This window comes from Miscanthus floridulus, chromosome 17, assembly GCF_019320115.1.
Source record: "Miscanthus floridulus cultivar M001 chromosome 17, ASM1932011v1, whole genome shotgun sequence".
NCBI classification, from domain to species: Eukaryota; Viridiplantae; Streptophyta; class Magnoliopsida; order Poales; family Poaceae; genus Miscanthus; species Miscanthus floridulus.
The window spans coordinates 28,180,092-28,204,855 of record NC_089596.1 but is presented as its reverse complement, the minus strand read 5'-3'; the positions used below and the strand labels follow the sequence as shown (position 1 = coordinate 28,204,855).

At 43.2% G+C, this 24,764-nt stretch overlaps 1 protein-coding gene across 1 annotated transcript; it reads left to right on the top strand.

The window, feature by feature from the left end:
• Positions 1-18,007: 18,007 nt before the first annotated feature.
• Positions 18,008-19,111, top strand: LOC136518593 (uncharacterized). The gene has a single exon (XM_066512265.1). It carries the CDS (start codon positions 18,295-18,297, stop codon positions 18,988-18,990), a length of 696 nt encoding a protein of 231 aa, XP_066368362.1. The 5' UTR covers positions 18,008-18,294; the 3' UTR covers positions 18,991-19,111.
• Positions 19,112-24,764: the final 5,653 nt, after the last annotated feature.

Here is a 24,764-nt window from a genome sequence, read left to right as displayed (position 1 = left end):
GGAGACCAACCAACAGCCACTAGTAGTAAGAGTAGTAGGAGACTAGCAACCAGCAACCAGCAGCAACAGTTAGGAAAGCAACAACAGTTAGGAGAAGATAATAAGTAGCAGTAGTAGTAAGTAGAGAGAGGAGGAGGACAGCCAGCAAGCAATGAAAATAAAAAATTGAAGTATAGAGTGTAAGAAAAAATCACAGGCGAAAAAATCATTCAAGTGAAAGTGAAAGTATATAGTAGTAGTAGGAGTAGCAAGTAGTAGTAGGAGTAGCCGGCCAGCAGCCACCAAGTACTAGGAGCAGACAACAAGTACAGAGAAGATTAGTAGCCACCAGCCACATAGTAAGAGAGAATAGTAGTAGAGAGTAGAGACTATGGAGTAGTAGAGTAGTAGTAGGACAGCAAGGCAGAAATTAAGAGTATATTTTCTTTGGACAGAATCAACTAAACATTACTTAAGGAATCATTTGTTAAAGCTCAACGAAAACATCCAATACTATAAATGATACAAAGAGAGCACCAAATTATAAGTTGACCTATGATGCACCAGAAAAGGCACAAGTATTCACCAATGACTAGGGATGAAAACGGATCGGATACGAACGAATATCACCGATATTACATTTGTTTTCATATTTTTGTCCGGATTCGGATTCGAATACGGATAGTGTCAACTATGTCGGATATGATACGATTGGATATCGACATCATAAATATATGATTTGAGTATTCGGATACGGATACGGTATCTGATGTTGGATATCTGGACTCGGATACGGACAGATCTCAACCCCTCTAAACGGATTCGGTTTCGAATACGGTCAGAAAATATCCGTACTGTTTTCATCCCTACCAATGACACATATATAGACCCTTTCAAATGTGGCTGACAGACTTGTTTTCAGTATGTATAGATTTAGCAGCATAACTAAGTTCATGATTCGTTTGGGTAACTATTTTGTATATTTGAAAAAACCAGCAACTAAAGAAAATTTTGGACATCCATCCAGGCTTTTCCAATTTAAGTCAAGTATCAGATCTGAATTTTACAGGATTATTTCCCTTTCTTACAGTAATAGCGTCTAATGAGATTGTACCATGTTTTTAATGTTTGATGTATTTACTATTTAGACATGGTTTTAATATCTAACTTGGATAGTGCTGCCAAATACAGCAAGATGTTTTAAACTGGTGAAGAGAAACATCGGAGATGGAAGAACCTCATTTGCTGATACGAGCAAACATGCTATGCATAATAAGTGTCTACTGTCCAAGAGTGTATCTGAACCACAACAATTTTACTAAGAGGCAAAGTACATATATATTATCAGGATATTAGTGAGACAGGTGTTCCACTAGTGATGCAACAATGCTTGATCAAAGTTATCATGAATGCATAGTAGTAGGGAAGTAGTAACAGTACTACTCTGTTAATAGTAGTAGAAGACAGAACTACTGTAAACCGAGCAGAGTTTTACTTTTCATCACTTAGTATCTACTTGTTATCATGAATGCATTGTTCCACAAGATACCTTATCCATGATTCATGAATTACTTCCTTATATAGCAACTATGTATGATATTTTTTCATAGATATGATGATCCCTAGTAGAAAGGTCAACATCGGTGTCATGTGCTTGTCCAAGGATGAATCCAACACATTTAGAGGCATGTTAAGATTCAAAAAAGAAATACATGACAGGATTCATCTGAAAGTCAAATGCATACTACTAGCAACTAGCAAGACTAGGAAGGCAAAAGTATGACCCAGATGTATATTGTCACATTCAGATCTAGAGCAGATAGCGGAGGCATACCTAGAGCAGAGAGCGGGGGCGTTCATATCAGCTCGCTTCACCGGAAAGTCGCGGACTGAGACAGGACGCGGTCGATGGGGGAGTTCGCGCCGCCGGGAAGTCGCAGGGGCCGGGCGAGTCCGTGCCGTCGGGGGAAGTCGTGCCAAAGACAATAGGAAGGGATGGTGCCAGCCCGTCTTCCTCAACGTCGGGAAGGGGAAGCGGGAGGGGAAGGAGGCGGGCGACCTTCACTGCCGCTGATCCGGCGGTGCGCGGGAACTGGCGCCCCGAGCGAGCAGGGGATTGGGAGAGACCTGGCGGCGCACGCTGCGAACCCTACCGGTGAGCACGCTGGGGAAATGTAGCGTGGGGGAGGGCAAGAGTGGGCGAGCGGGAGAAGAATTCATGTGCGCGCACGGCCAGGCGCAAGGGCAGGCTAGGACGGGGTGGCGGCAGCCACACGGATTGTGAGCTCTCACGCAAACCCTAGCCGCTGTGGTGGCCGGCCTGGGGAAGGCGGCGTTTGGGGAAGGAAGCGTGGCGGGCGATAGAGGCTATCACAGGAGGACGCTAGAGGTGAGAGAAAGCGGCGCAAAGAGAGCGGTGGCTAGGGCATGGAGACGGTGGCGGCGGCGCGAAACAGTTGGGCAGCCTGACGGCGTCGGGAGGAAGAAGAGAGCATCCAACACTTGTTCACCCGAGTGCCTATGGCTTTATACCCAGGACGATTTGTAGGGGTGGTTCCTGATCCAGCCACTCCTACAAATGCATTTGTAGGGACGGTTCCTAATCTAGCCGCCCCTATAAATATTTTCTATTTTATTAAATTATTAATTCTATATTTTTTATATCACAAAAACATAAAGTAAATGTATATAATATTTTGTATTATTCTATATATGCACAAATATATATAAAAATAATTATAGTCATAAAAGTTGTAAACATAACTCAATCTTGTCATGTAACTATAATTTGAATTTTAAAACTTCGACTATAATTTTAGGATATTAAATGACCTAAAATAAAAATATTATAAACATAAAAGTTGTATAACTCATCAATATGTACAACTTTTATTTTGGTCATCTTGTCATGTGACTTTGTTTGAACGATTTAAAATTTAAAATTCAAACAATTTCAGCTTGAAATAATATTTTCAAAGAGTAAATGATTTCAGCTGAAAAACTCATGAATACTAAAGTTGTAGAACTCATCAATATATACAACTTTATTTTGATCATCTTTTCATTTGACCAAATTTGAATAGTTGAAATTTTGAATTTTAATAAATGGCAACTTCAAACAAGATTTTGAAACCTTAAATGATTTCAACAATAAAAGTCATGAACATAAAAGTTGTTGAACTCATCACTATCTACAACTTTTATTTTGGTCACTTCTTCATGTGCCAAAGTATTAGTAAACATTGTTCACAAATTCACATATGACTCATAGTTTCATGAACTGTACAAGATATGTTGATTTGTGAACATTGTTTACAATTACTTTATCAGATGAAGAAATGACCAAAATAAAAGTTGTAGATCTTGATGAGTTATACAACTTTGGAATTCATCACTTTTTCAGCTGAAATCATTTAATGGTTGAAAATCTCATTAGAACTTGTCATTTTTTTTAATTTGAAAATTTAAATTGCTCAAACTTTGTCAAATGAAAAGAATGACCAAATCAATATAGTAACTTGATAGGGCATGATTTTAGAAAATTTTAGAAAAAAAAAATCATCACATTTGGAGTTAATATAAGGGAGAAAGACTAGTTACAAATTTTACACAGAGATTAAAAAAAAAAATCATAACTGTTCATGATGATCAATGATGAACAAGTGTGATTTCTCTTTTCAATCCGTGGCTAAAACTTGTAACTAGTTTTTCTTCCTCATACTAACTCCAAATATGATGTTTTTTCCTAAAATTTTTTAAAATCATGTTCTATCATTTTAGTCTAGTCATCTATTTTTGTCACTAATTTTGAACAATTCAAATTTTGAATTTCAGAAAATAACAGCTTCAAACCTGATTTTCAATCACTAAATGATTTCAGCTGTAAATGTGATGAATATAAAAGTTATTGAACACATCACTATCTACAACTTTTATTTTGGTGATCTTTTTATTTGACAAAATTTGAATAGTTTAAATTTTGAATATCAGAAAATGACAGATTTAAACCTGATTTTCAACCACTAAATGATTTCAGCTGTAAAGGTGATGAATATAAAAGTTGTTGAACACATCACTATCTCCTACTTTTATTTTGACCATTTTTTCATTTCATAAAGTGTTAAGTGATTTCATAAAGTTTTAGTAGTAATAGAGTGGATGTTGAAATAGATTCATCTGGATGTTGCAAAGGGTAGTCTCACACACATGCATAAATATAGTCTCACACACATACATAAATATATAGTCTTATACACATACATAATATATATAGTCACACACGCATGCATAAATGAAGTCTTATAAACACACACTTACACAAATACTCCACGTTCAACAACTAGCTAGCCCGATGTAATGACTTTCCACTTGATACATTTTCGTTCCCATGGCAATATATCTTTGGGTAGGTTCTTTTTCACAACACTGGCCTTCTTAGGAAAGTCTATGAATAGCGGCATCCCATCGTAGTTATTGTAAGCTTCAACATCGTCCACGCCATCAACTCTGATAATGTGTTTTTTCTCGGAGGCAACCACGTGCTTTGTCTTCTTCTTCGAGGGGAGGTTACTTTGTGGGTCAGACATATAGAAAACGTGTGCAATACGTGAAGCGAGCACCCAAGAGTCATCTTGGTAGCCTAGATTCTCGAGGTCCAGGACTCTCAATCCGATCTCGTTCAGTTGGTGTTGTTTGATCCAGCGACATCGAAACAGGGCCACCGTTATATCACTTTCATAGTCAAGTTCCCATATCTCTTCAATGATGCCAAAGTATTGGATCTTTCGCCCCAATCTATCGAGAGTCTCTATTCGAATGCCGTTGTTTTGGTTTACATATTTACTATCCTTTGCATGGGTATAGTATGTATACCCATTGATGTCATAAGCATTCCAAGATGTCACTTATCTCGATGGCCCCTCCGCTAACCTACTGATGGTAATAGAGTTTATGGTTTCTCCAAGCGGTATCTTTTGGTCCTTCAACCATGTAGTTAGTTGTTGCTTATGCTGTTTCATAACCCAATCATCCGAACGACCATTTCTCTCTGCCATAATGATAGCCAAGTATCCATCAATGTATGGTTGTATCAGTTGTGTACTTTGCAAGACACTATAATGCGCCCGACTCACCTCTTTATAATCATGTTCGATGAACACTTTTCTACCACTGGTGCCCTTCCCAGCCAACCTACCCTTGTGATGAGAATTGGGTTTACCAATCCCTTTCTATGCTTTTAGGTATTTTTGACAGCACTCAATGACTTCTTCAGTACTGTAACCCTCTATCATAGAGCCCTCTAGATATGCTCGATTATGCACGTATCGACTTAGAACCGACATGAACCGCTCGTAGGACCACATTTCATGCAAGTAGCAAGGGCCCAGCGCCTATATCTGATGAACCATGTGAATCATGAGATGTGGCATTATATCAAAAAAGCAGGAGGTAAACATATCTCTAGTTGGTTTTGTGTCTCCACTACAAATTCGTGTAGGTCACTCGGCTCTTGCTTTCCAATCGTCTTCTGTGAGATCTTCAAAAAGAAGTAGCACATGTGGGTGATGGCCATTTTCAAGAACTCTGGCTTTATAGCCCTGATTGCAATAGGTAGAAACATTGTCAGCATCACATGATAATCGTGAGCCTTGCAGTGTGTTATTGACAAGTCCTTCATCGACACTAGCTTCTCCACATTTGCTGAAAACCCAGTCAGGACTTTGACCCCCCTTAGGAAAGTGCATATAGCTCTCTTCTCATCTGGTATTAGGTTAAAGCACGCCGCGGACAGAGTGTATTTTCCATTAGCCTTAGGTACTGGGTGAAGCTGTGGCATCACGTTTAGCTGCACCATGTCTTTCCGTGCTTTCAGACCATCCTTTGACTTGCCTGTGTCCATCAAGGTAGCAATGAGACTCTCAAAGATATTTTTCTGCACGTGCATAGCATCAATGGCATGGAGGACCTCCAAGTCTGGCCAATAAGGCAGATACTGAAAGAAGATCTATTGTTTCTTGAAAGGTACACCTTCGACAAGAGGTGTGCTTCTATCTCTGTTCGTCCCATCCGGATTCTTCTTTCCATAGACGACGCGTATGATTTTCACCATTCTGTACACGTGTTCTCCGTTATGACGTCTCTTCGGAGGAGGTTCAATCTTCAGTGTGTTGTCATAAAATCTAAAGAACAATTTGCTGCGGTACTTGTGACTTGTCTTTAAGAAGCCTCGGTTCCTTAGGTAAACTATCTTCTTGGATGTATCTAGGTACACCCATGTAGTACCATCCAAACAAACCAAGCATCCCGTCTTCCCTTTGATTTGTCCAGACAAAGCAAATAGTGCGGAGTAATCATTGGTACTAACAAATATTATTGCTCTACATATGAAGTCCTCCTTTCGGAACTCATCGTACATCGGCTCCCCATGCCTCTATAGCCTCTCCATTTCTTGCATCAAAGGCTCGAGGAACACGTCTATATCAATGTCTGGTTGTTTAGGGCCAGAAATAAGAATAGTGAGGAGAAGGTACTTTCTCTTCTGACACAACCATGTTGGGATGTTGTACATGGTCGAGATCATTGGCCAAGTGCTGTGGTCGCTCATCCTCTCATTGAAGGTATTCATTCCATCGGTGCTCAAGCCAAATCGTACATTCCTTGGGTCATCGCTGAATTCTTTGTGCTTCTCATCGAACCTTTGCCACTGACTACAATCAGTCGGATGTTCAATCTTATCATCATCCACCTTGCGCTCATCATCCCACCATGTCATGAGTGAGGCTTCTTTAGGGTTTAGGAAGATACGTCTCAAGCGGTCGATCACTGGCAGGTACCACATTACCAAGGCAGGAATTCTTCTCTGATTTGCATCGTTGCCTAATGGAGTGTCCTTTGGGGGCTAAGATTATTGTATTACCTTTTTTGTACCCTTCTTATTCCTCTTTTTCCCCGTGGAGGCTTTGTCACCACCGTAAAGGTCATTGTTCTTGTACCGGCTGGTCCCATACCGGGGACATTTATCCAATGACTTGAACATTTCACCATGAAAAAGTATACAGTGGTTAGGGCATGCATGGATTTTTTCAACCCTCATTGTCAATGGACTTATGACCTTCTTCGCTTGGTATGTGTTGGTGGAAACTGAGTTTGGTTGTGGCAGCACCCATGACAGAAGATGCAATAGATCATTGAAACTACAATTTGACCAGCCGTACTTAGCCTTCAGGATGAGTAGCTCAAGCACAAAACGTAGCAATATCCAATGTGTCGGACAACCCTTTTCAACACCATACACAGTTCCCTTCGATGCTTTTGTCACCCTTTCCAAATTTTCTAGACTTTTTGGGCTATTTAGTAAAATCTCTTGTCCAATGGCTCGAATCATGTCCTCCAAATCATCTTCATCCCCGACACGTGCTCCACCATCATTATTGGCACCACCTTCGTCGTTACCATCCCAACCACCAGCATCACCACCTTGTTCATTGCCAAACTCGAAATCCATTTGTGCATCAAGCTCTACTGAATATTGGGATAGGGATTCTAGGGCTTCGTCGTCGTATTTCTCCTCATCCTTGTAGTTAACAATAATCGTTTCACCATGATGAATTCACACTATGTAGTCCTCAATAAATCCTCGCATAATCAAATGTGATATGATGATAGTCACATCTGTCCATGCCATACGGTTCTTGTAATCTTTATAAGGACAAATAATTATATCCTTATTCTCTATCAATGTCGTTGCATGCTTCTTTGCAGCTTCAATAAATTTATCCACCTCTTCACGGAAACCTGTCTTAACCTTAACGAACCATACATCCAAGAGTTCCTATACTCCATCTTTTACAACAACAACAAAACAAACATTAAAGGACTACTTATTCAGATATATATAAAAATGAATCAAATTAATAATTACTTGAGAATAATTATATATACTTCAGATATATATGAATATAAATCAAATATAATCACATGAAGCATACAAACACACCATGGTAGAGGAAAATTAATTAATGGCCTATTTATCCATAAATAATTAAAATACATATTTGTTGATTACAATAAACAATTTCAAAGACAACAATTAGCAACAATTATATTTTACCCAATATATTTCATACAAACCCTAGTCCAATTTCATCAAACATAAATTTACAAAAACAAAATTAATAAAAAACCCAAACCCTAGATCTAGATCTATATGCACATGAAACATCCATAAAATTAACTAATTGTTCACTAAAATCAAGAAACATGGACCAAATAAGGGTATGATCTTGTTTCCCTACCTAATTTACTCTAGTACATTCAAAACTTGGGTCTAATTTGCTTCATAAGTAGCTCAAGCATCATAGAAGAGAGAGAAAAATAAAACTCTAATTACTCACTAACCAACCATTAAAACTTCAAAAAAAAGTGTGGAATAGCATTTTTTTACCTTCTACAACCTCTCCACCAAATAATTTGAGACCAAAACCTTTCTCCTTAGTAGATCAATTTTTGGGAGGTACCCAAGGCCTCCCCACCTTTCTTTCACGGGTTGGAGTGAGTGACCCGAAGAGAAAAAATGTGCTACAGTTTTTTATACGTGGGTCATTTGTAGGGACGGCTAGTGATTGAGCCGCCCCTACAAATAGCAAGTAATTATACGCGGGACATTTGTAGGGACGGTTCAATCACCAGCCGCCCCTACAAATAGAAACACCGGGGGGCAGCTGGTAAGTGAGCCGCCCCTACAAATCAGACCTATTTGTAGGGACGGCTTGTATCATCAGCCGCCCCTGCTGTTCTATTTGTAGGGGCGGCTGATTTCTGGGCTTCCGAGCACGCCACACTAGGGGTGACTCCGTCACGAGCCGCCCCTATAAAAAAAATTGTTCCATTACTTTAAACAGTTTTTCATGTAATGTTCGCTCTTCAGACCAAAGTGGAAAAAAAATTGCCAAGCATACCCGGCCTCTGGTCCTACACTACTTCCCCATCGTTGATCCGTCAGGCTACAATTGCGAGAAGCAGCAATCTCGTCCTCCTCGTCGCATAAACCCACTGTACTTGTCATCGGGCCGCACTCAATCAAAACTCAGCTGCGGCAAACACGAAATTCATTCAGTCGATTGTTTCTGTTTACAAATAATGTACACATGCATGTCACAGCGAAACTAGCATTAGATTAAGACACGTTGCGCATGCAGATGTGTGTGAGATGCATGACACGCTCGGCGAACAAAAATAAAATGCAAGGAAGCGGCGGGCGATCCTGGTCGATCGGGTCGTTTTCATGTGGCGGCAACGGTAACTAATTAATTATAACCTTAATTATGCATCATTGAGAAACATATCCAGAGGAGAGGAACGTACACATGATGCTTGCATTGGATGGTTATTATTGTGAAGCGCCATTTATATAGTTTTCCAAATTGTGGTGTCTGACCCCATTGTTCCGTGGCCAAATTGACAGTCAAAACACAACTTTTTATGGTTTTATTGTCACGACCTTAATGCCTAGGCATTGCCGAGACAGGAAACAAATGCTTACTTCCTCCCGTCATGAGTAACGTGTTTAACAATGCATGGTCTATCTTCAAAACACAACTTTTTATGGTTTTATTGGCAATATTTTGTTACAACGTACTCCCTCCGTTCTAGAATAAGTATACCTCTCGCTTACTGAGAAGTTAAACTTTTGTAAGTTTGATCAAATATATACAAAAAACACTAATATTTATGATACGTAATACCTATAGTTAGATTGATTGTGGACAATAATTTTAGACTTTTGCTATTTATCTATTGACAGATTTTTTTGATACTAAATCTGTCAAATTTCTATACGTTGGATTGTGCTTTAAGATTTGTGCTATAACTGTCTACTGGGTCGCATTTATAAAAAAATCTGATAGATTTAATCATATAAAATATGTCGACAGTAACAAACAAACTTTTTTAGAGATAAGCATTAATGCTATCTTCTATATATGTAATCAAATTTAAAAAAGCTTCGAGATGCGAGATGGAAAGAGCAGTTATCAAACATATAATCTGCACCTGGGCGGTGGAGGTAGAGGCGGTGATGGTGTGGCTGCTCTAGCCATGTGTGGCTTCGCGTGGGCTGATTGGAAGGCGCTATTGGGATGGCTGGAAGAGGGGTTGGCGAGCTTGGTGGCAGCGGGTCCTCTTGCTCGAGTGGCGGGTGTTAGAATCATTAATGAGTGTACCTCTCTGTGTAACCCGTAGATCCGGGTAGACTCCTCGCCTTTCTCTGTTGCAGCGCATCGGTAAGCGTAGACGCCGGTGCCGCGGCATTGTAGTCGTCCAGCGCGGTGGAGATGTAGTCCAGTGGCGCCAGCGGTGACCTGCAGGGACGATGCAGAGTCGGTGGGGCACATCCCGTCGCTGGCAGCACGGCCTTTAGATCGGATTAGGGTTTCTCTGTAGATGGGTGTGGCGGCTCCGGTCAACCTCGTCAAACGAGCCCCGATCCCCACATTCTCTATTTGTATGTGCTGTACGACAGGGGCCCACCAACTAGTTAGGGTTGGGAGCCCCCGATCAGGGCGCAGAGGCAATGGCCCAATAGGGCGTTGGGCCTATTGGTGGAGATCAACTAACATTCTCCCCCTTGATCTCATTCCATCTTTCAATTTTATATCATTTACTTTTGTTCATTCCATTACAGATTAGCTCATAGAGCATGTTTCATCGTCACGGTCCATTGTCGATAGACTTAACAGCTACAACTCACTACTCTGTTCTGAAATAGATACTTATCTTCGGGTCTTCTTTTGTCCAGAAATTTTATAGGCTTTCCCTTAAACCCATGCTAGCTACATGTTCTCTGAACACCATGTCCTCTGAATATGTTGGGTGGTAAGCCTTTTGTAAGCGGATCCGTGAGCATCTTTTCTGTACTTATATGCTCAAGACTCATGACTTGATCCTGGACTTTATCTTTCACAACATAATACTCTATGTCAATGTGTTTGGCAGCACCACTTGACTTATGTTGTGAGCATACTGTACTGCCAGATTATAATCGCAGTATAACTTTAAGTGATCTATAGATGTCGTCAACCACCTTTAAACCGGGTATGAACTTCTTTAGTCAGTTCACCTGCCCGTTGCCTCATAACATGCTACAAACTATCATACATTGTGGACGATGTAGTGGCAGTTTGCTTTGAGCTTTTCCATGAAATAGCTCCCCTTTGCGAGATGATAGAAAATCCACGTCTAGATATGCATTCACTCTCGCATAATCAAAATCTGAATATCCCACCATGTGGAGTGAATCAGATCTTCTATATGTCATCATGAGGCCTTTCGTTCCTTGCAAATAATGCAAGACTTTCTTTACTAATTTCAGTGTTCTATTCCAGAATTGCTCTGGAATCTGCCAAGTAAAACCCGGTAACAAATGCCAAGTCAGGGCGCGTACATACTTGAGCATGTTGTAAGCTTCCGACAACTGAAGCATATGAAACCACTTTCACTTTATCGATTGAGCTCATATTGGTTCCTGGGGCATTTAAAATCCTCATATCTGTCACCCTTGACTATAGGAGCAGGTGAGGGACTATATTTGTGCATACTGAATTTCTTTAAGATCTTTTCCATGTATGCCATTTGTGACAGTCATTATACCCTTTTTCTTCTATCTCGGTGAATCTCGATCTCTAGAACGAATGAGGCTTCGTCAAGATCTTTCATATCAAGTTTTGAGGACAAAACTTCTTTGTCTCCTATAGTAGACTGACATCACTACTAGCAAGTAAGATATCATCTACATACAGGACAAGGAAGATAAACTTCCCATTCTTAAACTTTGCATAGACACAATTGTCCTCTACATTCTCTTTTAAAACCCAAAATTCTTTATTGACTGATCAAACTTCAAGTACCACTGTCTTGAAGCTTGCTTTAATCCATAAATGGATTTCTTTAGGTGGCATTCCATTCGTTCTTTTCCTTCCATGACAAAACCTTTCGGTTGTGCCATGTAAACATTTTCCTCCAAGTCTCCGTTGAGAAATGCCGTCTTTACATCCATCTGATGTAATTCTCAATCGTAATGTGCCACTAATGCCATTATGATTCTGAAGGAAACTTTACATGAGACTGGAGAAAAGGTCTCATTATAATCAATCCCTTCTCTTTGCATAAAGCCTTTTGCCACAAGTCACGCTTTATATGTTTCTATATTCCCTTGAGAGTCATGTTTAGTCCTGTAGACCCATTTACAGCCTACTATTTTGACTCCTTTAGGAATTATTTCTAAATCCCAAACTTTATTGATATTCATCGATTTCATTTCATCTTCCATGGCCTCAAGCCACTTTGATGAATGATCACTTCTCATGGCTTCTTCAAATGAGGTGGGATCATCCTCCATTTGAAATTCCTTAGCGTTATACACTTCATAATCAGCAGAAATAGCTGATTTTCTAACTCTTTGAGACCTACTAGGGGCCTTCACATTTGGCACATCTTCTATTTAAGGCTGTTGTTGCTCCCCCTCATGTGTGGCAATAGGTTCTATAGAATCCTAAAGAACAGGTTCCTCATCGTCATTCATTGTTGCCATAGGTGGGATAACAACAGGTGCTGGCACCACAGTATCTAGCACTGTCGGTGCAGCGACAACAGGTAGTGAGAAAATTGGCTTATGAATCATTGGAGTGGGGGCATACATCTGCTTCACTTCAAGGTCAATTTCTCGAGCTACCATGCTCCCCCTTATCAATTCATCCTCTAGGAAGACAACGTGTCTCGTTTCCACAAACTTTGTATGTCTCTCTGGACAGTAGAAAACGAAAACCTTTTGACTTTTCTGTGTAGCCAATGAAATGGCAACTTACTGTCTTGGGATCTAACTTCCCAATGTTTGGGTTAACTACTTTAGCCTCAACAGGGCTCCCCCACACACACGCAAGTGGTTTAGTGAGAGCACTCTTTTTGTCCACAACTCATACGGTGTTTTGGGCACTGACTTACTTGGTACTCTTTTGAGAGTATGAATGGGGTTTTTAATGCCTCCATCCACAGTCTCAACTGTAAGGTGGAGTAACTTATCATACTGCCCACCATATCCATCAGGGTATGATTGATTCTTTTAGTTACTCTATTCTGCTGAGGTTCGTTCGGTGTAGAATACTGGGCTACTATGCCATTCTTTTAGGGTATGCTGACTGTAGTACTCCTCCACGGTCAGACCTGACTATCTTAATCTTTAATATCTTAAATTTATCCAATACATCTTTTCTTTCTTTGATTATATAAATATAGCCATAATGGGAGTAATCATCTGTGAATGTTATGAACAAATCATAACCATCCACACTCTTTACAGGAAAACCGACCACAGATGTCAGTGTGGATAATCTGTAAAATTCATGTGCTTCGTTTGTCATCTTTCTTTATATACTTTCCTTTTATGTATTATCTGCATTGTTCTTAATCTGAGAGCTCTAATGGAGGAAGAATATCATTCTTAACTAGTCTTTCTATTCACCCTCTCGAAATATGGCCTGAACGATAGTGCCATGATTTCGACGACACATTGTGAGCTCTCTTATGCCACCATTATCAAAGTGACTATCTGTCACCAGCTGCTTTATCAGCTAGATAGCATATGTCTTTGAAGAACAAGTGAACTGACTCTTTATTCTATCGAGGTACTCGGTGACTGTGTCACACTCTGAGATTGAGCCCACAATTGCAAGCTCAATCATGTTCTTTATCATAGCAAAACTTTTTCTTGTTGGTAGTGATTCATTTCCTATGCCCAAGGAGTCATAGGATATCTTTTGGGATTCAAAATCCCTCTCTTTAGTTGCCCAAGTGGCATCATTATCTTTTGTCTCTCTCATCGGTGCCACAAACTCAGTGGAACACGGTGAGGTGACTACCCAATCCACCTTAGACAAGATGAAAACCAGGTTAAAACTTTTCTTAACATAAAAATAACACCATTTGCATGCTTTGATTCCACATTGGTCAAAATCAAAACATACAATTATTCTTATACACTAATTCTACATCACCGTTGGGCAGAAATAGAATTAATGCATAAATCATTAACATTATCAACTTTTTTTATACACTAATTCTACATCACTGTTGGGTAGAAGTAGAAATAATGCATAAATCATTAACATTATCAACTTTTCTTATACACTAATTCTACATCACCGTTGGGCAGAAGTAGAATCAATGCATAAATCATTAAAATTACGATATTGTTATTAACAACGTTGGTCAGAAAATAACAACATCATAATCATATCAAAACTCTTTTTCTCCAATTAAATACCACATTGGTTCAAAATAACTGCAAAATGAACAATTTCTTTAGCAGCGGAAAAACTTTCTTTTTCTCTAATTAAATATCACGTTGGTACAAATTAACTAGAGAATAAATAATTTCTTTGGCTGTGGAAAAACTCTCTTTTCCTTGAATTTTACCCACGGGGAAAATTGCTTTTTCTATTTTCTTTAATCCATTAATCAATTTCCAAAAAATAAACATTTACTGGAAAAACTTTCATTTTCTCTAGTTAAATATCACGTCTATTCAAAATCACTGGAGAATGTACTTACTCAATTTCTTGAATTTTACCCACAGGGAAAAATTACTTTTCTATTTTTCTTTTGAGCCAATTTGCATTTTCAATTTTCTAGGAAGTAAAAACTTTTCTGGGAAATAAAAATGAAAAAGACTCCTTCGTTTTGGGCTCAAAACCTCGGCAATAGTTTAGCCCAGCTTTACTCTCAAGCCGGCCCAAAACTGGCTCGCCGGCTCGGCCCAGCTTTCCGCGCGCACGCAGGCCGCACCCAGGCCGCAACCTAGGCCTGGGCCGGCAAAGTCGTGCTACCACGCGCACCCGCCTGGGCTGCAAGTCGGCCCGTGCATCTGGCGCCGTTGGATCTGATCGGACGGCCGAGCGTTCATTTTGGGTGAATAAAAACCCGTCGACGGTCGCGTCCTCCCGAACCCTAGTTTCATTTGTTTCGTTGCTCTCTCTCTCTTCTTCGCCGCTCTCTCCTCTCTCTACCTCATCTCTTCTCAGCGGTAGCACAACCATGAGTTGACTGAGAGCGAGACGGCGAGAGCGACGACGGTGGAGCGGCCATGGCGTCGTCGCCGGCCCCCTCGCCGGCGCGCGTGCTCCCCAACGGGTGAGCACACCGCCATCGAGCGGCCTGGCCGCGGCGCCCCCTTGGCCGAGCCCAGAGAGCCAGCTCCTCGGCTTGGCTTCTTCTCCCGCGCCGGCGAAGGGACATCCGACGCGCGGCGAGGTAGACTTTCTTCTCCCTTCGGATTCGATTTCTATCTTCTTTCTTTTCTTTTCACTCATTCACCCAAAAAGGGGATCTAGGGTTAGGGTTCGATTGAACCCAATTCGTGTTTTCCTCTTTTTTTTGTTTGATTCAAGTTCACCAAGATTATCCCCTTTCCCCTCTTCGGATTTGGGTCTGCTTTTCTCTTATCCGAACAAGGATTTAGATCTAGGGTTTGGAATCCGACCCTCCCCTTTTCCCCTTCTCTGATTTGTCTTTGGATCTACCATCCGAATCGGTTCCCTTCCCTTTCTTCCCCTTTCCCCTACTCTAATTTGGATCTGATTTTCTCTTATCCGAACTAATGTGGGGAATTAGGGTTTGGGTTTGGGGTTCCTTTTCTTTCTTTTGATTCAACCGATTCGGTTGTTCCCTTTAGAGTTCATCCGAATGGCTTTCTCCTTTTTCCCTTTCTCCATGCGAGTTAGGGTTCGGTCTCAGGGTTCGGCCAAATCCGAATTAGATCTATTCTGTTCTTGAGTTAGGGTTTGGCTTCGTGAGCCGAGGGCCCTATCTCTTCTCTGATCTGAATGGATCTGTTCTTTTCCCCCACACGGTGGCGGTGGTGACCGGGTTCCAGTGACATCCGCCACCCCCAGTCCCTTTTCTTTGCTTTTACCCGGTTAGGGTTAGGATTACATAGAGGCAACCGGCTTTGATACCATTGTTAGAATCATTAATGAGTGTACCTCTCTGTGTAACCCATAGATCTGGGTAGACTCCTCGCCTTTCTCTGTTGCAGCGCATCGACAAGCGTAGATGCCAGTGCCGTGGCATTGTAGTCGTCCAGCGCGGTGGAGATGTAGTCCAGTGGCACCGGCGGTGACCTGCAGGGACGATGCAGAGTCAGTGGGGCACATCCCGTGGCTGGCAGCACGGCCTTTAGATCGGATTAGGGTTTCTCTGTAGGTGGGTGTGGCGGCTCTGATCAACCTCGTGAAATGAGCCCCGATCCCCACCTTCTCTATTTATATGTGCTGTGCGACAGGGGCCCACCAACCAGTTAGGGTTGGGTGCCCCCGATCAGGGCGTAGAGGCAAGGGCCTAATAGGCCGTTGGGCCTATTGGTGGAGATCAACTAACAGCGGGCTCCCTGTGCAGGCGACATGGCTTCTATTTTTGCTGGCACAAAGTCCATTTATGGATCTTCCGTCCCATTGGTTGAGTCCATCTCTCTGATGGGCAGATATGAATGCAGGGGTGATGTTGTGAGGCGCAGCGCGACCCAACTGTGCAGGCAACGATTTGTTTTACCCAAGGTTCATGGTGGAGCATTGGCAATCGTAGGTGAGGCCATGCATGGAGGCTAACTGCGGTTGTCCAGTTGGTCTCATGTAAGGGGCAGCGCGCGGTGGTGTTCACAATTCGATGCCCGAGCCCGGTGAGTGTTGATGTTGTAGCAACCGAGCTAAGACGGTGGGCGTCAGTGGAGACAGGAGGCGGCCTTGACGAGGGGTATCCGTAGGATTGGGAAGCTTCCGTGTGGCAGTTGCTAGGCGACGACAAAGCGGCGCCATGCGCTAGAGGTTCCTGCAAAGTTAGTTAGAGGCTGGTGTAGCATAAGGTGGACTAACAAAAGTGCACTGTTGCTTTGGTTTGTGTAGAGACCTTTGGATTGACCGATGGAAGCATCTATTCTGATGTGTTGTTTTTTGGGCAAGGTTGTTGGGTTGATTGGACCTCTATAGTCGGCAACTAGAGGAAATTGTTCCAGTGGCGTCTTCATGGCTTGCAGCAGACTTTGGTGGCTATCCTTGCATGGTAGTGGTTAGTGTGGCGTAGGACAACGTTGGCTATCATTGCATGGCAGTGGTTAGTGTGGTGTAGGACAATGTTGGTAGGCGACACAAGCATAAATGATGCCGCGATATATGTATATAACTTGCAGCGGCTTGCCTTGCACAGCCGTGGCTTGCTCGGTGTGGGACATCGTCTCTACACAAGCAGTGATGGTGTGTCGAGTTGGTACTTTATCATGTGTGTGGTGGTTTTGTGGTGCATCTTTGTTGTACCAGCTATGTCGGTGTCTCAATCCAAACCTTGGCGCAATTGTTGTTTTGGCATTGTTCGGCTTACCCCATATTCGGCTTGTTCGGCTTCTTTTTTCAGCCGGAACAGTATTTTCCTCTCACAACAATTCAGTCGGAACAGTGTTTTCAGCCAGTTTCAACCAAGTTTCAGACCAGCGAACGGGGTTTTTTAATATATGTAGTAACTCTCCTGTATGATTCATTAAAAAGAAGATTATATAAACTTTTGATTTTCAAAATGCTGGTTGTATTGCACTTTTCAACTACCACTTATATACGATGGCGGTAAATTAAACGGTGTGACACAAACCATTACGTACACAGTTTGACAGTAACACAGATTCAATGTATTGTTTACTTTGGGAGATCAAGTTGACAAACCAGAGAGAGAACAATATCTCAGTTCTCCTTTTCCTAGCAGAGGGGCCGGGCAATCCCAGTTGCATTTTTTTCTACCACCATTTCTTCATATGCTTACACCAGCAAGCCGCATTCTGTGTCTCTCTGCTCTCATCACTCACAAGGCAACATCTTTTGATTATGTCCACTAATGTTGCCGTGTCACATGCTCGTTGGTCGTCGGCAAAAGTCAGCTAAGGAACGGAGATCAGAGAGAGAGAGAGAGAGAGAGAGAGAGAGAGAGAGAGAGCAGATAAAGGGCGCCGGTGGAGGTGAGAGAGATCAGAGATGAGCAGCAAGTAGACAGCCTTCTTCTCCCATGTCTGCGAGTCCCTGCACTGCAAACTGCTGATCCATGGATATATAAAAGTCACTTGCTATAGTTGCCACGCACCTTCTCATTCTCAACTCTCAAGCGCCACCCACTTCTTCACTGCTTCCCTCCTTGCAGCCTCTCTCTCCTCTCTCTCTCTCTCTCTCTCTCTCTCTCTCTCTCTCTCGCAAGCAGAGCAGTGTCGGTGAGTGTGCAGTGCACAGACAGTGCATGTTCGCCATGGCAAGCGCCGGCGGCAAGGAGGAGCCCGGACTGTTGGTGAAGCAGGGGAGCAAGCTCCACGCCAAGATGCTCTCCAAGGAGGCGGCGGCGCAGCTGGCGGTGCCGTCGTTCCGGGTGTACTACCCCGTGGCGTCGGCGGGCGCGGTGCCGTTCCTGTGGGAGTCGCAGCCGGGCACGCCCAAGAACGACTCGCCCTCCGCGGCCGCGCTCCCGCCGCTCACCCCGCCGCCGTCCTACTACACCGCGGGAGGCCGGGGCGGCGCCGGCGGCCGCTCTAGGACCCGCCGGCCCGGCGGCGGCCTCCTCGGCGCCATCCTCCCCAGGATCACCCTCCTCCGGAGGAGGCCCGGCGGCGGCGGCAGCTGGACGACTCCGGCGGCGTGCTCGTCCTGGTCCTCCTCCTCCTGGTCGTCCTCCAGTTCCAACACGTCGGCCACCATGTCGCCCGTATTCACCGTGCAGGGCGGGGCTTCCCGTGGCCACCACAGGCGCGCGTTCTCGGCCGGCGGCGTCGACGACGACGCGGAAGAGGCCACGCCGCGGTGCTTCTGGTCGGAGCGCGAGTGCTGCGAGAAGCGGGTGGTGAAGGGGTGCGGCGTCGCGGTGGCCGTCAGGAATGCGCTGGCCATGGTCGTCGGCGGCAAGCCCGGACGGCGAGCTGCCACTACCAGCGCCGCAGCATAGAGAGGCTTCTTGATTGATATGAATATGCATAAAGCTCAGGGTGTGCTTTGCATTTTGCCGCAGTATGTGTAATGTAATCTATGTGCTGTAGTAAAACTTGACGTGCAATGCCAAAAATTAATCGTGCATGATATATATGAAACACACGCACACGCACACACACTCTATATATATATATATATATATATATATATATATATATATATATATATATATATATATATATATATATATATATATATATATATATATATATATATATATATATATATATATAGGGAGAGGCTATTCAGTAGCCGGCTACAAAATAAGTTATTCTGTAGCCACCTTCATTTACCATAATTTTATACACTAATTTACGATAATGTTAATACATATTTACGATAGTTGGGTTACTATAACACATGGAGATATTTACCGTAACGTTATAATAAACCACTTAGTAAATTAACATAGTAATTATCGTAACTCAAAGTGGCTACATAATAAGTTATTTTGTAGCCAGCTACAGGATAGTAGTTCTATATATATATATATATATATATATATATATATATATATATATATATATAACACAGTAAGTATTTCGTATATGTATGTTACCGTATATATATACGTGTGTATTCTCTGGTCCTGCAAATATTTGTGCTTGTCCCAAAGTTGTTGAGTGTATTCACCACAGAAACGCTGGTGATTGGGGTGGTAGATCTATCTACAAGATGCTACTCACAATACCCTTTTTTGTATTTACTCCTTTTTTTGTATTTTTACTTCTCAATAAATCTTGGAAGTCATATTTTTAGTACTTTTCTTCAGTTTCTGTACAATTCGCCTAAAGAAAGTATAGTTTAAAATTTTCTATATATTGAGGCGTACGTCATCCCACATTTGATTAGAGTACTTTTTGTTTTCAAATAATCATATATGTTTATTTTGGTTATTTGGCATGTTTCAACTAGTTGGCATTATCCCCTTTGGGGCTGTAAAAGCAAAAGTTTCCTATAAAAGTATCCAAGATCAAACTACATGAATAAAATCTAACAGCAAAGCAAACACGAACTGCCTAATACTTCCGGACAAATAACCTCCCTGAATTCCATCCAGTATGTCATTTGGATCATCTACCTAGCTAGCTTGTCCCAACTCCCAAGTAGTAATTAAAATAGTTTATGAGACCCAATGGAGTCAGTCTTTCATGAAGCTTCAGAGAAAATTAAGCACAAATCTAGGGACTGATCCCCTGTCTTGCCACCCTCATGATCCATATATATGTCACAAATCTGCCTGCAATTGTTTTCTCCAACTTACACCAATTTGAATTGCAATATACTACCATTTAGTAACATGGAGTTCTGAACTTAGCTGAAATATTTTAATTGTGGCATGCAGTTAGTTTAAGGTTCTTGAGAGGCCATGCATGGATTTGCACCCTTGGACATTGTTCTTGACTCTCTTGCTTGACCACCATTAATCACTGTCTCAAACTTTGTTTAATCCTCTCTCATTGTCATGAGAAGATTAAAAGGATTAAATCTTGTTTACCCAGTCCAAGGTTCCTGGATGCTACTACCAAGAAGAAGACAGTAGTGGTTAAGCTCTGATGTTGTTTTAGAATTTCCAACTCTGAAAAAGAGAAGAAACTATCGTGTTCAGGCCTTGGTGTGATGTGGATTGTGGACTATGAATTTTAAAACAATTTATTATCGTCATCTACATATCATGAATGCATGAAAGTTGCTGCATCAAGTGTCTGTCTAGACAGTTATGGTTTAAATGATCTCAGTTCATCTTTTTGACCTCCATCAGGTTCAAGTTTATCCATGCAGTGTCACTGTCTGATGACACACTGAAATGATCTCTTATCAAAATGACTCACCTGATGTTGTCCTAAATTAATTCACAACAATTCATGCCATTTGTACTGAGAATCCCAGGACATGAAAGTTCAGTTACACCATTACTACAAATGTACTAGCAATTCAATCATCCTGCAGAACTGAATTCCTGCATTGCCCTCTTCATCCCTTGAGAAGAACCGGAGAGGTGTCTGTTGGCCAAACTTCCTGACCAGAATGAGGTGCTCAGTAAAGGCAAGGGCATCAGGGCAACTGGCTAGCCAGCTACCAGCCCTGGCTGGGGGGGGCTCCATCTCTGCTGCTGCTGCACATTGCTGTGGATGGCCATTGATGCAGAGGCTTGCCTTGCCCCATATGAGGGGCACCAAGTAGTTGAAGCACTCACAGGCTGTCACAGCAGGGAAGAAGACACTGAAGTTATTGCACTTGCTGGACCACCTCATCTCATCAAGTGCTGATTTTATTTTTGTAAAAAAACAGCATACTGGTGCAGAGATGGACCCATGTTTCACTCACTGCTTGTGGTGATAGGTTTAGGGTGTGTTTAGTTGGGGAGGTGAAAATTTTTGGGTGTCACATCGGATGTATTGGAAGGATGTCGGGAGGAGTTTTTGGATACTAATAAAAAAATAAATTACAGAACCCATCAGGAAACTGCGAGACGAATCTAATGATACTAATTAAGCGGTCATTAGCACATGTGGGTTACTGTAGCACTTAAGGCTTTTCATGGGCTAATTAGGCTTAAAAGATTCGTCTCGCGATTTTGTTGAGAACTGTGCACTTAGTTTTTTTTTCGCCTACATTTAGTACTCCATGCATGTATCCAGACATGCTCTTTTACTGTAGGAGGCAAAATTTTTTGAAAACTGGGCCTTAGCTGGAGGATGAATTCAGCTTGCTGTCCAGGCTGTTTTAGGCAAATGACTATGTTTAATTGTTTGCTAGCAGGCATCCTATACTTCACTTGTCACAACTTTTGGTTACTTGAGTTCCCACGAAATGAATGGCGACCGATGTGTGAGGGCAGAAAAATTAGGTGCAATTTCACATTGATGCATACATATAACAGACAACTAATGTGCTAGGAATTGTTCACTTAGAGCTTAAGACAGGTCAATGCTGCCCTGACTGATAAGCAACGCTGCGAGATACCTTTCAAATCACAAATAGGAATTGTTCGCACAAGATTGTTAGATAATCTACTGTTACCTTGTGTGAACACAGCAAGGAAAGGCGGCGTCGAAAGGCCCCCTGCTGTGATACTGTAGCCGCTGCAGGTACAGGCGCCTCACGGTTCACCTGCAGCACTGTAGCCACATGCAGAGGCCGACGCAGAGTCAGCCCTGTATGTTATCTAGTTACTGTTACAGCATGTACGCTGTATTAGGACTAAATGGATAGAGTTGTATAAATAGACTACCACGACAACTCAGTAAAGAGACTTCAGATTTACCATCTCTTAGACAGTTCTTCGGCCAACGCGGGTGTCTTGTACTGTATGTGCATGCTCTGTTCTCCCTTCTTCTTCTAGCTCTAGCCATAGTATGTGGGGACGGACAACGCTTATTCGTGGTCGGCACGGCTAGTGGGTGCTCGACAACACTAGCGGGTGCTCGGCAAGATTGGTGAGTGGTTGACTCACCTGAGTCGATGATCATGTAGGCCAACAAGTGGTATCAGAGCCGTACAAGTGTCGTTGCCAGACTAACCACTGGCGATGACGGACGGTTCGAAGATGGGCGATAGCAGTGGCACTGCTATGGCTGTCCAGCCACGACCGGAGGTCGTTGTTTGCACGGTGCGGGAGGTCAGCGGCACCAGTTGACCGACGCTGACTCGCACCAATTATGGAGAGTGGTCGGTGACCATGAAGGTCAAGCTCAGAGCCCGACGTCTCTGGAATGTTGTTGATAAGGGCACCGACAATGAGGAGGATGACATGTCAGCGTTAGAGGCTATCCTCGCTGCTGTACCAGCGGAGTACAAGGAGCCGTTGGGGACGAAGAGCTCGGCTAAGGAGGCGTGGGAGGCTATTGCGACGATGCGTGTCGGTTCCGACCGCGTAAAGAAGGCGACGGCCCAGCTTCTGAAGCAAGAGTACACCAACCTCAAGTTCAAGGATGGTGAAACGGTGCATGACTTCTCCCTCCGCCCGCAGACGCTCATTAGCAAGCTAAAGAGCCACGGTGTCACCATCGACGAAGAGGAGGCGGTCTCCAAGTACCTCCACTTCATGCCGGCAAAGTACATCCAGATCGCTCTCTCCATCGAGACGATCCTGGACTTGTCCACCCTCACCATTGAGAATGTGACAGACCAGTACCACGGCGAAGGTGGATGCGACACTCTACCGGAGCATCGTCGGCGGTCTGTGCTACCTAGTACATATGAGGCCGGACATTGCGTTCACCGTGGGCTACGTCAGTCGCTTTATGGAGGATCACAGAGAGGATCACTGGGTTGCAGTGAAGCGGCTACTACGCTATGTCAAGGGGACGGTAGATCAAGGGATTATCTTTCCCAAGATCAGCGGGAGTAGGCTGTAGCTCACTGTGTTCAGCGATGCAGACATGGCGGGGGATATCGACGGGCGACGGAGCACCTCTGGCGGGCTCGTCTTTCTCGGGTCGGCCCTAATTTTATGGCTGTCTCTGAAACAGAAGGTGGTGGCACTATCTATGTGCGAGGCAGAGTACGTAGTGGCGGCCACAACGACGTGCCAAGTTGTGTGGCTACGCCGGCTGCTGGGCGAGTTGACCGGCGTGGAAGCTCACCCACCAGCACTGATGGTGGATAACCAGCTTGCCATCGCCCTCGCGAAGAATCCGGTTCTGCACGACCAGAGCAAACACATCGACGTGAAGTTCCACTTCCTCAGGGACTATGTCGATGGAGGGCAGATCGTCATCGGATTCGTCGAAACTGGTCGGCAAATCACAGACGTCCTCACTAAGCCGCTCGGACGTCTTTGACTCACAGAGCTGAAGGAGATGATCGGTATGGAAGGAATATAAGGGTTAGCAGTAGGATTATGAAAAGATTGTTAGATAATCTACTGCTATCTTGTGTGAACACAGCAAGGGAATGCGGCGTCATAAGGCCCCCTGTTGTGATACTGTAGCCGCTGCAGGTGCAGACGCCGCACGGCTCACCTGCAGCACTGTAGCCACATGCAGAGGCCGACACAGAGTCAGCCCTGTATGTTATTTAGTTACTGTTACAGCATGTGTACTGTTCTAGGACTAGATGGATAGAGTTGTATAAATAGACTACCACGGCAACTTAGTAGAGAGAGTTCATATTTACCATCTCTTAGACAGGGCTTCGATCAACGCTTTTGTCTTGTACTGTGTGTGCATGCTCTGTTCTCCCTTCTTCTTCTAGCTCTAGCCATAGTACGTGGGGACGGACAACGCTTGTTCGTGGTCGGCACGGCTAGTCGGTGCTCGGCAACACTAGCGGGTGCTCGGCAAGACTGACGAGTGGTTCACTCATCTAAGCCGGTGATCCTGTGGGTCAACAGGTCATTGTAGTTTGGACTTTAGGTTTACCTAGCACAAGTAGCCGCACTTTTCTTTTCTTTTTTTTTAAAAAGAAAATTTCATTCCGGTTTCTGTATGATGAGTTACACACTGAACCGATCCTTATTACAGTTCCAGCGCGCCTCCGGCTATAAAATGGCAAGCCCACGTAAAGCTAAAAATTAAAATCCAACAGCAGCTGAGTACTGAAAGTCTATTTTTTTTAACGCAATAAGCACTATATATAAGAAGACAACCATGTATGCTCAGCAAAGATCTCCACTGCAACCATTCGAGCAGTCCATTTTATCCTCGGCCTATCCTTCTGTCTTTCTGGAGGATGGACCGGAGGAACATCATCATCTAGCCAGCCTCTTCGCAAGACGCTGTCAAA

What these genes read in the sequence shown, in the direction of transcription:
- LOC136518593 (XM_066512265.1), top strand. Translation starts at nt 18,295, where the DNA reads ATGTTCGCCATGGCAAGCGCCGGCGGCAAGGAGGAGCCCGGACTGTTG.